At 46.7% G+C, this 12,681-nt stretch overlaps 1 protein-coding gene across 1 annotated transcript in view; it reads left to right on the top strand.

Moving 5' to 3' along the window:
- Positions 1–2,421: 2,421 nt before the first annotated feature.
- Positions 2,422–12,681, top strand: part of SLC2A7 (solute carrier family 2 (facilitated glucose transporter), member 7) — a 26,870-nt gene continuing 16,610 nt past the window's right edge. Inside the window, 6 exon segments of the mRNA XM_008574400.1 lie at positions 2,422–2,472; positions 4,080–4,115; positions 4,117–4,179; positions 5,888–6,048; positions 9,007–9,128; positions 10,287–10,449. Of these exon segments, the coding sequence (XP_008572622.1) occupies positions 2,422–2,472; positions 4,080–4,115; positions 4,117–4,179; positions 5,888–6,048; positions 9,007–9,128; positions 10,287–10,449 (596 nt within the window).

Below are 12,681 nucleotides of genomic sequence, written 5' to 3'. Positions count from 1 at the left end.
TACAATTATAGATACGGATCCCTGTACCAGCCAGCAGCCAAAAAAAAAAAAGATCACAGGTGGAATTAAGCTTGCTGATCAGATGACCCTGAGATGGGAGATTCTCCTGGGTTATCCTGGGGGTCTCTGATATTATCACAGGGAAAAGGGAGAACCAGAGAGATGGCAACATGAGAAAGGCTCAGTGTGGCGTTGCTGGCTTTGGAGATGGAGGAAGGGACAAGAGCCGAGAAATGCAGGAGGCTTCCAGAAGCTGGATTCTCCCTGCCCCCCCCCCCCCGCTCCAGAGCCTCCAGAAAGGAAGGCAGCTCACCAGCACCTTGAGTTTAGCCCAGTGAGACCATGTTGAACTTCTGACCTCCAGAGCCATAAGATAATGCATGTGTGTTGTGTTAAGCTGCTAAGTTGGTGGTAATTGGTTACAGCAGTAGAAAACTAGTTGAGATTTTGGTAGTGGGAAGTGGGGTTCTCCTGTAACACCTAAATATCCCAAAATATGGAAATGGCTTTAGCATTGGGCAATGGGAAGAGGTTGGAAGAACTTCAAGAAGCGTGATAGAAAAACCTGGATTGCCTTGAAAACACTGTTGGTGGAAATACGGATGGTGACGACTCTGCAGGTGAGGACTCCGAAGGAACAGGGCACAGCAGAGAAACATGTGTTCCCTTAGCGAATACCTAAGTGGTCAGGAGGGGACTGTTAGGAGAAATGGGGGCTCACACTCTCTTATTCCTGGGGTGTCCTGCACACTACTGTCCTTGGGCAAACACAATTTTATCCACATGCACTAGTATATTCTGTTACACTTCCCCCTGTGTAACAGAGATGTAAAAAAGAATCACGAGAATACTCCAAGCATTATGTATGCATTGAGAGGCCCGAAAGGACTGCACTTCAGTAATTTCCCCATCAGGAGGAGAAAGCTGAATGTGACAGCTGCGATTCAAAGTTAGCTTATCGGGCCGGCCTGGTGGTGCACTGCTACAGTGCGCCGCTTGGGAAGGGCGGCGGCGCTCCCGCCGAGGGTTCGGATCCCACATACAGACCGGCCGCTCACTGGCTGAGCGAGGTGCAGGAGCAACACCGAGGGTTGCGATCCCGTTGCCGGTCCCGGTCCAGTACGGGCGCAACACTGAGGGTTGCAATCCGATGCCGGTCACGAAAAAAGACAAAAAAAAAAAAAAAAACAAAGTTAGCTTATCCATTTTATTGTAAAGGCAAGGAAGTTTCACAAGAAAATTCAGTTGATTTAATCATTACAAAGAACACAAGGTTATGGGCAGAATTATGGCTAAGTATAGTTTTAACAAATGGAAACTAGTAACATCAGTGAAATAAACAAAGTGACGCTCCATAATGCAATTTGTAAAAGGTTAAGTTGATCCACCAACAAAAGCTTGTTCTTAGCAAACAACTGTCTTTTCCTACAGCAATTTCCTTAGTATTTTTACACAACAATCAAGCAACTTTGTTAACATATTAATCAGTAGGTCAACCAAGGACATGTCCTTGAGCCAGCAATTTTGTGTGTTACAATTCCTTATCTACAACAGAGACTTTAGCTTGGGGAAAGTTTCCTGTCTTTTGCAAGCTTAACATTTCCATATATAATTTTTAAAAGTTAGCTTCTACCTGAAACTACAGGGCTTTGGAAGCTAGGCCCTGTGAAATACATTTGCTTTGTTAATGTTAGTACACTCCACAGTATTCTGCTCTGGTCATTTCACATAAAGTTCATGTTAATGGAAAACGTGTTAATGTTTCCATGTTCCTACATAATTTTCATAATTATTTTTTGAAACAGCAGCTGGGTATCAGTTAACTTGCTATAATTTATTAAGTCATTCCCAGTTTTTTAAATTTTGTAATGCTAGTAGAGATGATTCTGAAATGAGCACCTTTATTCAAGATTTTATGAACTTATTTCACACTACTAAGTTAACTAGATATGATAAAAACGCATTTCTTTAAAAGTGTTTAGTTTGCTCTTTCCCCAAAATGGCCAACTAGTCTAAATGCAGAAGAGGAATCGTATGTGGAGAAATAACAAGGAGAAGCATCCTAGATCCAGGCCACAGCCTGACTTGGCTTCCAAAACTCCTCATTTCTGGGAACAAATGTCAGACAATGTTTTTTCCCTCCTTGGTGCAACTGGGCAGCTTCTGGTCTGGGCTTGACGGATACAAAGAAGAAATTCATGCTGTGCATGATTGTGCGCTGGCAAACCACGAATGCATATCTTATCAACGTATCCAAGGAGAATTCGCTCCTGGAAAGAATTGACCGGGTCCAAAGGGCAAAAGGGTCTTAAGGCCAGGCAGGCTCAGGGCACAGACAGCAAGTCCTACAGGTGGCCATTGCAGAGCAGGTCTCAGTGTCACTTGGGAAGTAGGGCACATTGTTCTCCCACCCAAACAAGGATGGAGAACAAAGAGGCAAAAATCCCTCTGTCCACCCCACCCCAGGAGGGGGCAAGTACCAAGTCCAGAAAACTGTCACTGTCCCTGTCCCAGGTGTGGGGACCTGTAGAGGGAGGCGAAGGCCTAGAAGGAGGGGGTCACCTTTCCTGGGGGTTCACCAGCCCTGGGAAAGCAGAATGGAGAAGGAGCAATCCCCAAACTCCGCAGCTCAGACATGAGCATGGCAGTGTCGGGTCTGGCTCTAGTGAGTGTTGGGAGACTGGACGACATACCACCCCCCTCCAACGCCTGCCTCCCACTTGTTTCCCTACCCTTAAGGGCAAAGGAGATGTGGCCTCTGCAGAATGCCCAAATCCTGCCCTCCTCTATCTGGCTGGTACTGGGTGTGCAGGGAACAGGCAGGCAGAGGAGAGGGGGTGGTCTTAGGCTCTGGCTCTGGGCCAACTGGTTTCTCGGAGCTCTGGGGGGCAGGCACAGACCCCGCCCCAGTTCTGCCACACCCTCTTCAGACTTTGGCCCTTGGGCCAGCTCCCCTCTGAGCTGCCCTGGGTGTTGTGGTAGCCATGGAAACCCGTTACCATGAGCTCAGGGGTTGCCTTGGCATATGAGTTTCTGTTGCTTATAACACAATACTTGAAACTGGGTAATTTATAAGGAAACAATGTTTGTTGCTTACAGTTTCAGAGGCTGGGAAGTCCACAGTCCAGGGAACACATCTGGTGAGGTGATTCCACAGCCACGCAGGGTGTCCACATGGCAGAGTGGCAGAGCAGAGAGAGACTCTCACACACTCTCCTCTCAAAGCCCCCAGAGCCATGCCCCTGACCACCATTATTAATCCATTCAGTATGGCCCGGTCCTACAATCTAATCACCTCTTCAAGGCCCCACCTTTCAGTTACCACAATAGGGTTCCCCTCCCTCAACAGTTACGGTGGGGATTAAGCCTCACTGACTTTGGGGGGCCATTCAGTCCACTGCACTTGGTTTTCCTAAGTGTCTGTTCTGGAGCCAAAGGTAAGCTGCTGTGTCCTCCAGGGCCTCTGTCTGTGGCTCCCTCTGTCTGGAATGTTCTTTTCCCAGATACTCGCATGGCTACCCCATCTCATGGTCTCAGGCCTCATCTCAAATGGCACTTTTCAGAGACGTCTTCTCTATGCACCCAACAGAAAGTGGCCCCTCGTCCCCCATTGGTTTCTATCCCATCCATCATCACCCAGTTTTTTTGTCCTCATAGAATTATCACTGTTTGGAATTGTTGTATTTGTCATTTTGTCCTTTCACTAGAAAGTAAGCTTCATAAGCTGGGCCTTTCCCCTGAAGCATCCGCTACTTCATATTTCATCTCCGGCATGGAACAGGGCCAGGCACAATGGATGTGTTCAAATATGTCTTCCAAGGGGGGGGGGTATGAATGTATGCACAGGAACAGGAAATGATGTCATCCACGCCCCCAGAAGCCTCGGATCCTTGAGGGACCCCGGCCTTGGGCTGCCTTCTCCAACCAGCCAACTCCTGCTCCTTCCCTGGGCACAATCTGGGCTCCCCTAACTCCTACTTCTGGTCCAAGGTGCAGGGAAGTGAAGGCCACTTCTGGAGATCCCAAGGACCAACGACTAACCCCATAGTGTCCCTGACCTTGGTCCTCATCTCCCACAGCAGCTTCAGCCCACACTGGTGCTGGCAACACTCAGCGGCAGCCTTTGGCTCGGCCTTCCAGTATGGCTACAACATCACTGTGGTCAACACGCCACACAAGGTGGGCCAGTGGGCAGCCCAGCAGGGCCCGAGGGGTGGGGGGCAGCTGCCATCATCCTCTGCAGAGGTCACCATCTTCCCCTAGTACTCAACTGGATGCCCAGCTCTGGAGACTGGGGATGACTAGAGGTATTTCTCCTAGGAATGTCACCCTTTCCGGGCACATTGGACACTGGGGAGACCTGGAATCCCTGCTCAGTCTCTTTCAGCCTCAGCCCCACTGGCCTCACCCTGGGAAGGCACCTGTAGATGGCAAAGAGAATGAGGTCAAGGATGGACCCTGTAGCATTTAGGACTTGAGATTGGGATGAGGGAAAGCCAAAGAAAAAGAGGAGAGACTGTTGTCAGGTGGGGGAGAAGCTGAAATCAGAACGTCCCCAAGGTCTAGTAAAGAATGTGAGTCAAGAGAGAAGGGACAGGCTGAGCTGATGAGTCCAGATGAGGACTGAGAACTGACCACGGATTTGACCTTATGGAGGGCATAATGACCTTGACAAGGGCAGCTGAGGTGACGTCTGAAGACAAAAGCTTGACTGGAGTGAGTTCATGGGAGAAGAGGTGGAAAAGGCAGAAATGGCCAAGACTTTATGAGGCAGTTTTGCTGTACAGGAAAGCCAAAAATGATGCTTAGTGCAGGCAGATCAGGGGGTCAAGTTAGGTTTTTATAGGGTGGAGGCATGTTTGTGTTCTGACAGGAAGGATGCACAGACAGGAAAAGGACAATCACGCGGGACAGACAGGACAATAGCAGGCAGGACATTCCTGAAGGGGCAGAGGGGACAGGACCCATATCTCAGGTGGTGCAGGTAGAGTTACCATTCATTTGGGGATGTGAGTTCTGCTGTATTTTTTATTTTTTAATTTTTTTATTTTTTTCATTAAATTTTTATTTTGTCAAACTGCTGTATTTTTTAAAATCAATGTCATTAATTTATAGCTACTGCTTTAGAGGAGGTACTACTGTAGTTTCTCGGGGCACATATTAATATACTTATAAACACATATTAACATGTACACATACATATATGTGTGTGTATACATTAAATATGTGTGCATTCCACATATGTACATATATTAGTATATTTATTACCATTGATGGAATATCTATTCTAAGTTAAGCAATCACATCCCATTTAATGCTCACAGATTCTCTCTGAGATATATATTATTTCCATAACTGATGAAGAAATTAAGGTTTGCAGAGGTTATATAATTTGCCCAAAGTCACACAATTAGTAAGCATATTTCCTTTGTTGCCTCTGGAAGAGTAAAGCTTTAAAAAAGTGAATTTTTTTTTTTTTTAAAAGATGACCGGTAAAGGGATCTTAACCCTTGACTTGGTGTTGTCAGCACCACACTCACCCAGTGAGCTGACCGGCCATCCCTATGTGGGATCCGAACCCGGGGCCTTGGTGTTATCAGCACCACACTCTCCCGAGTGAGCCACGGGCCAGCCCAAAAGTGATTTTTTTAACAGTAAATTTCTAACCATTGTTTTGTGGGCAATCTGGTTCCTAATCTCAATCCATCAGACAGTAGGTTTTTTTATTTTCAGGTAACAGCAGAGAATCAAAATTTTCAATTGTGTCCTAGGGGTACTGGCAGTAACATCATTCTGTGCAATGACAGTCGGCGACTGAGAACACTATGTCATCATTTGTCATGAATTGCACAATATTCTTGGCTGTGACCGGGGCATCATTTTCCAGGTCTTGAAATCATTTTATAACGAAACCTATTTTGAGCGACACGGAACATTCATGGATGAGAAAGTCATGCTGCTTCTGTGGTCTTGCACTGTATCCATGTTTCCTCTGGGTGGCTTGTTGGGGTCATTGCTTGTTGGCCTGCTGATTGATAAGTGTGGCAGGTAAACAGGTGTACTTCTCTCACTTGAAGTTCACATGAGTAAACCACACTGTGTCTTGGCAATTGTGCACATGGTAGGAGATCGTGTGACCCCCAAAACCCAAAATCCAGAGATCTGAATCCAGTCTCCACTTTGCCACAGACATCACGACCCTAAAGCTAGTCCCTGAATTTCTCTGGGATTTCTTTCCTAGTCGGCTGCACAGGAAAAGCATTCCCTCCCATCCTACCTCAGAGCTGGTGCAGACTTTGAGATCAAAGTTCCTGACGGTGCTCAGCTTAGTGCCCTGTAGGCACTTCTTGCAGGTGTTCGGTAAATGCTTGCTGACTGGGTTTCATCCCAGGGTCAGGCGACCCATGCTCCAAGTTCTGACAGCTTCAGCCTCTCCCTGAACAGCCTGTCAGAGCCTGCTGCTCTGAGGTCTGGGGTTCACACTAGTCACTCCACGTGCCACTGTCTCGTATCTTGCTTGCAAATGAAGAATGGGTCTTTGTACTTTGCTTGGCTCACGTGGATTTGCTAATCTTCCAGCCTAAGCCCAGGTGCTGCAAAGACCTGACTCCACAGATGGGGAAGGATGCACAAGGTTCCCAGGAAGGAGAAGGGTGAGCCAAGGTCTCAGGGCGAGGCATGGTGGCATTCCGTTGGTCAGACCCCACTCATTTGGAATTCACCGTTTACACTTGGACTCGATGTGCCAAGTTAGGTAGTTTGTAGACGTGAGTAGAAAGCCTTCTAATGAAAACTAATTTTTAAGGAAACTCAGCAATTCAGTTTTTATGCATAAAATAAAAGTTTGCCAGTTGAAAATTAATGACCTATTTATTACTGCAGATCCATGGGACCTCTTGTAAATACTTGATTAACAATTCATTTGCCATACTTCATGCACTTGAATGAAAAATTTCAATGTATTGTGGTTATGCCATAATTCAGGCTTTTTTGCAATTCAGCATGTGCTGTTCTCAGTTGTACCAAGAGTGATTGGACTATTCTAGAAGCCCAGGCTTGGAGTCCATCTCCTTGTCTGAACCCCACCATCACAGAAGTTTGGGGGTGAAGAAACCTCAAAGACTGTCTTATCACCACCCTCATTTTGCAGACGAGGAGCCTCAGCCCAGGAACTGCGGTGGAGCCAGCCTTGTCCAGTGGGGTCCCCTTTATAACTTGTAGTTTTTTCAGCCTTGGAAGGGATCCCAGAGATCCCTAGTCCAACTCCGACCCCACATTTCCACTCCGCTTTGCTCAGTGGAGGCTCTCTGCAGTGAATCTGCCCTCTGCAACAGATCTCTTCCTGGGCCCTCAAGCCTTTCCATACATCCTTTGATATCTGAGTGGAGGCTGCTGTGCCTCCACAGCTCTGGCATTCTGTGAGCCTGCAGACTTAGTGGATGCCACCAAGGCTTCCAGCTGGTATCGTCTGAGGCAGCAGGTCCAGCAGCACCTGGGGACAATTTAGACACGGCTGGAGCACTGAGCAGCATCCCAATGTGGCTCTGGGCACTGAGCCTCTGGAGAGCACCTTAGGCCAGTTCCCAGAAACTCTGGGCCTGTGAAGGGAGGGGCAGCCTCTAAGATGTCTGAAATACCTTCAAGGTCTTTCTTCCAGTCTCTTCATGATCCTTTCCCTCTTCTAGCAGACAGTTGCTGGGCTACACCCTTGGTTTTCTCTCCTGAACACACTTCTTTACTCTTTACATGGTCAGGCTGAGAGTTTTCCAATTTGTTACCCTCTGCTTCCCTTTTAATTGTAAATTTTGGCTTTACATCATGCCTCTCCTGCCATAATTCAGCACGAGCTGTTAGAAGTAGCCATACCACTGCCTAAATGATCTGTTGCTTAGAAATTTCTTCCAACAAATATCCTAGTTCATCCCTCTTAAGTTCTGTATTCCATAAAGCCCTAAAGCATGGCCACAATCCAGCTAGGTTCTTTGCCAGTTCATAACAAGGGTGACATTTGCTCCAATTTCCAATGAATTCCTCTTCAATTTCATCTGAGACATCCTCAGAGTGGCCTTTACTATCCATATTTCTATCAACATTCTGGTCACCACCACTTGACCAATCTCTAATAAGTTTCAAGCTTTCCCTAGTACTCTTGTCTTCTAAACCCCCATTGGAATCTAGGCTTTATACAGCCTGATTCTCCACATTCCTTCAGCTTCTGCCCATCACCCAGTTCCAAAGCTGCTTCCACATTTTCAGAAATTTGTTATAAGCAAAACCCCATGAGTATCAATTTTTTGTATTAGTCCATTTTCTGTTGCTGATAACAGAATACCTGAAATTGGGTAATTCATAAAAAACACAATTTATTTCTTACAGTTTTAGAAGCTGAGAAGTCTAAGGCCCAAGAGGCATGTCTGATAAGCGCCTTCTTCTTTGTTATCAGCAACATAAAACAGACCAATATACTCCCCTACTCTACCCCACCCCCGCTGACCCCAAATCTTTCTTCCTGGGACTTCTGCTGACTCTTCTTATCTGTCTTAGCTCAGCTGCTATAACAAAATACCATAGACTGGGTGGCTTAAGCAAGAGACATCTATTTCTCAAAGTCATGGAGTCCAAAATCAATTTGCCAGCAAATTCAGGCTCTGGCGAGGGCTCTCTTCCTGGCTTGCAGACAGCCTTCTGGCTGCGTCCTCACGTGGCAGAGAAAGAGAGAGATCTCTTGCCTATCTCTTTATGAAGGCACTAATCCCAACACGAGGGCTCCTACCTCATGACCTATTCACCTCTCAGAGGTTCCACCTCCTTATATCATTACATTGGGAGTGAGGGTTTCAACATATTAATTTGGGGGACACAATTCAGTACACAGCTCCATCCATCACCCTTTTCAGGCACATTCCCAGCACCTCTGCCATGACCAGCCTGGAGATTATGAGTTGGTATCAGGAGAACCTCTGCCCTTCCTGTCCCCCTGCCCTCTGTTCCCTGCTGTTGTTGCAGAAAGGGAACTCTGCTGATCAATAACGTCTTCACCATCGTCCCCTCCATCCTGATGGGAATCAGCAAAGCAGCCAAGGCTTTTGAGCTGATCATCTTTTCTTGAGTGATGCTGGGAGTCTGTGCAGGTATCTGGAGTGATAGCTGAAGCCTCAGGCCCAGGCTCAGGCTCACCTGTCAGGGGAAGGGTCTCTGAGACATATGTGCCCAGCACCATTGGTCAAGGTGAAAGGCGAGGGTGGATGAAACATCTTGCTGGCCCCATCTGCCTCTTTTTTCTTTCAGGGCATCCTCCTGTCTCTATTCCCAAGCCCTTGCAAACCTCATGTTTTCTAGTCCCTTCCTTTTAACAAAATCGTCTATCAGGGAAGGATCTTTAGAGAGACACTTTTACGGGCCGGCCCCGTGGCTGACTCGGGAGAGTGCGGCGCTGGTAGTGCCGCGGCTGCGGATTCAGATCCTCTATAGGGATGGCCGGTGCACTCACTGGCTGTGTGGTGCAGACCACATCGTGCCGAGGGTTGCAATCCCCTTACCAGTCGAAAAAATTTTTTAAAAGAATACACTTTTACTTTGAAGTATAAATAACCTATAATATTTTATAAGGTTTCTTCCAAGTAGGATGTATAGATTAAACTGAGGATAAGGGGCTTCAAGCAAAAGGAATACAGAATTTGGTTTCTCAGTCAGCAGGCAAGGAAGGTTTTGTAACAATAGTGGTTTCTCCTACTAAAAAAAGAAAAAGTTACACAAGTAATCTGTGCTTTAGAAAAACCAGAAGTTAAATTAAAGCAAAAGAGTTATCTTTAAGTCCCATCGTTTGGAGACAGGCCAGACTCTTCTCTGTAGCAAGTTTCTCAGTCAGCAGGCAAGGAAGGTTTTGTAACAATAGTGGTTTCTCCTACTAAAAAAAGGAAAAGTTACACAAGTAATCTGTGCTTTAGAAAAACCAGAAGTTAAATTAAAGCAAAAGAGTTATCTTTAAGTCCCATCGTTCGGAGACAGGCCAGACTCTTCTCTGTAGCAAGTGGCTGAGCCCAGCAGGTAGGAAGGAAAGGGTATCCCCAAGCCCTGGTGATATCTTCATGGGGGGAATGAGGATTCTGGAAGGATTTTGTTGTAAATTCAAACTAAACAGTCAAGATTGGCCTGTTTCCAGCTCCACGTAGGGGGTGACACCACGGAGCAGCTCAGGGATTATGAGATGGAACCAAATTAAATCCCAGGCTCTCGTTTCACAGGAGGCCAGTGCTAGTCTTCACTAAGTTTTGCTTTTTGCTCTCCGGGCATCTCCTACAGTGCTCTTCCCATGTACCTGGGAGAACTGGCTCCCAAGAACCTAAGGGGCACATTAGCACCAATGACTGAGGTTTTCGTCATCTTTGGAGTCTTTCTAGCACAGATCTTCAGCCTCCAGGCCATCCTGGGCCACCCTACAGGTAACCAGCAGCACACAGAGGCCAGAGGGGAAAGAGATGGAGCCACGGGCAGGCTGAGTCCAGCCATGCGCTCAGCCATGCCAATGTTACTGATGGACCAAGTCAGATGATGTCTCAGGGGTGACCTTGGGTTGGGCAATGTGCAGCTTGGTAGATACAGGTGACCATACCAAGGGCCGTTTTGGCAAGTGATGGGAACAAAGCGTGTTTGGGAATAAGAGGAGAGAAGTTGGAGACAAGCAGTGTAGACACCCTTAGGAGTTTTGCTGTATGGAAAAGGAGAGAAGTTGGGTGGTAGCTGGATGGGGAAGTGGGGTCAACAGAAGAGGTTTTTCAAGCTGGGAAAAATCCCAGCATATTTGGCTGCTATGGGGACAGTTCGGCAGGGTGCAATGGATGCGGGGGTGGCAGGTATGCAGCCACCATTGCTGTTAGGTGACGGATGTGGCACTTGAAGACATTTCCTTCTGGCGGCTTCTGTTTTCTCAGTGAAATAGGAGGCAAGGTCATTGCCTGAGCATGGTGGAGGTTTAGGAGAGAGGAGAAGGTGTGAAACAGCCATGGAGGGCGGTGGCAAAGAGAGAGGACCAGCAAATGTGACCTGAAGACAGGCCAGCGTTAAAGGCCCCGTGAACACAGTGGGGTTTTTTCATAGACATTTCAGATGACCCAAGTTCTCACACGTTTCTTAAAGGGTGGGTCTATGTCTTGGTATTCTCCACAGTGCCTTGAAGAGCATCAGAGACTCAGAGACTCAGCACCTGTGGGTGCTCTATGAATAATCACTAGTGATAATGATTCCCAAACAGCCCCGGTGTCATTGAACATTCAGCACTAACTAGAGAGGCGTCAGCGGGAGGGGATCCGAACGGACGCCTTGCCGGACTGATGCACAGCGTGTGGTATCTCTGTCACCCCTCACCACTCTTATCTAGTACTTTATTATCAGTATTATTGGTGTTATCTTACTCTCACGAGAAAGCTGAGTCTCAGAGAGGTTAAGTAACTGGTCCGATTCACATCCTATCTAGCAGGGGTGGGAGGTGGCGGGTGCGGACCCTGTTCCCTTAATCGCATCTCAGTACCGCCTCTGTAACCCACACCTTCCGGAGGGAGCTCACACAGGCACGGCAGTGCATCCCTCCCCTGCCCAACCCCAGCCTCTAGGAAGCTAGAGATTATGCCATTTCCAGCCATAAAATTATGAACAAGATGTGGCTTCACGTTCTCAGAGGCTCAAATTTTAAATCATATCCTATTCCTAAGGAAATCAATGCATCTCCTGCAAAATAATTAATCACACATTTTTTCAATTACAGTTTTCTCTATTTTTAACATAGAGCCACATCTTGGCAAGAACTAGGTCCCCACAGTCCTTAGTTGTGCCAAAGGCAAAACTACAACAAATTTAGTTTAAAGGTCTGTTCACGACTCTAGAATTGGGCAGCCGTCAGAACCGTAACGGATTCAGAAAACTCTGGGACTGCAATGTGGTCAGACCACGTTTATGGACAAAAACCAGAAGTGAGTTACACAGACAGCTTAGGTGGCTGCATCTCAGTGTTTTGCCATCTTTGAGTCAGCGGCCGCCTGCGATTGGCTGAAGCTCAGCTGTTCTGATTGACCGACTCAGCCACTTGCTACGGGAGCATTCTCCTAAGTGAGGCTGTAGTTAGCCTACGTAGCAAGCCGGGTTGCAGTTCGGTATGTAAGGGCTCAAGTATAAAGGCATCCCCAGGATTAAACTTAATTTAATGATTCTCCTCTTTTGGTTACACTCTCACCAAAACTTAGGTCATCAATGCTACTCTCAGTCAACCTCTTGAATTTTTGGACTCAGCATATCATTCATAGGTTACAGTGTCTTGTTATTATGCATTTCTTGAAGTTTTTGTCATTTCTGCCAGTGAGAGCACTTACCATTCAGCAGATGTCTGCATGTAGACACTTAAGACTTTGAGAGCATATAGCACACCAGAGGGACTATCACGATGACTATCAGGAGAATAATACCAAAAGACCGAAGTGTGCTCCTTAACAAAAGCTTCCATGAACTAAACCAATCTAAATCAAACAAACCAAAGCTCAGGCAATATAGACAGTTTAATAGTGTTGAATAGTATTTAATAGTATTCAAGTCCAATTGGTCATAGTCTTTGTTTGGGGTTTGGTGGCAATTAAGGAGTATAGCTCAAAATAAGTGTTCATCGATGGATGGCTGCATAAGAAAAATGTGGTG

Source organism: Galeopterus variegatus, unplaced genomic scaffold (assembly GCF_000696425.1).
Source record: "Galeopterus variegatus unplaced genomic scaffold, G_variegatus-3.0.2 Scaffold1039, whole genome shotgun sequence".
NCBI classification, from domain to species: domain Eukaryota; kingdom Metazoa; phylum Chordata; class Mammalia; order Dermoptera; family Cynocephalidae; genus Galeopterus; species Galeopterus variegatus.
The sequence above is the reverse complement of the archived record's forward strand: the minus strand, read 5'-3'. Positions and strand labels throughout refer to the sequence as shown.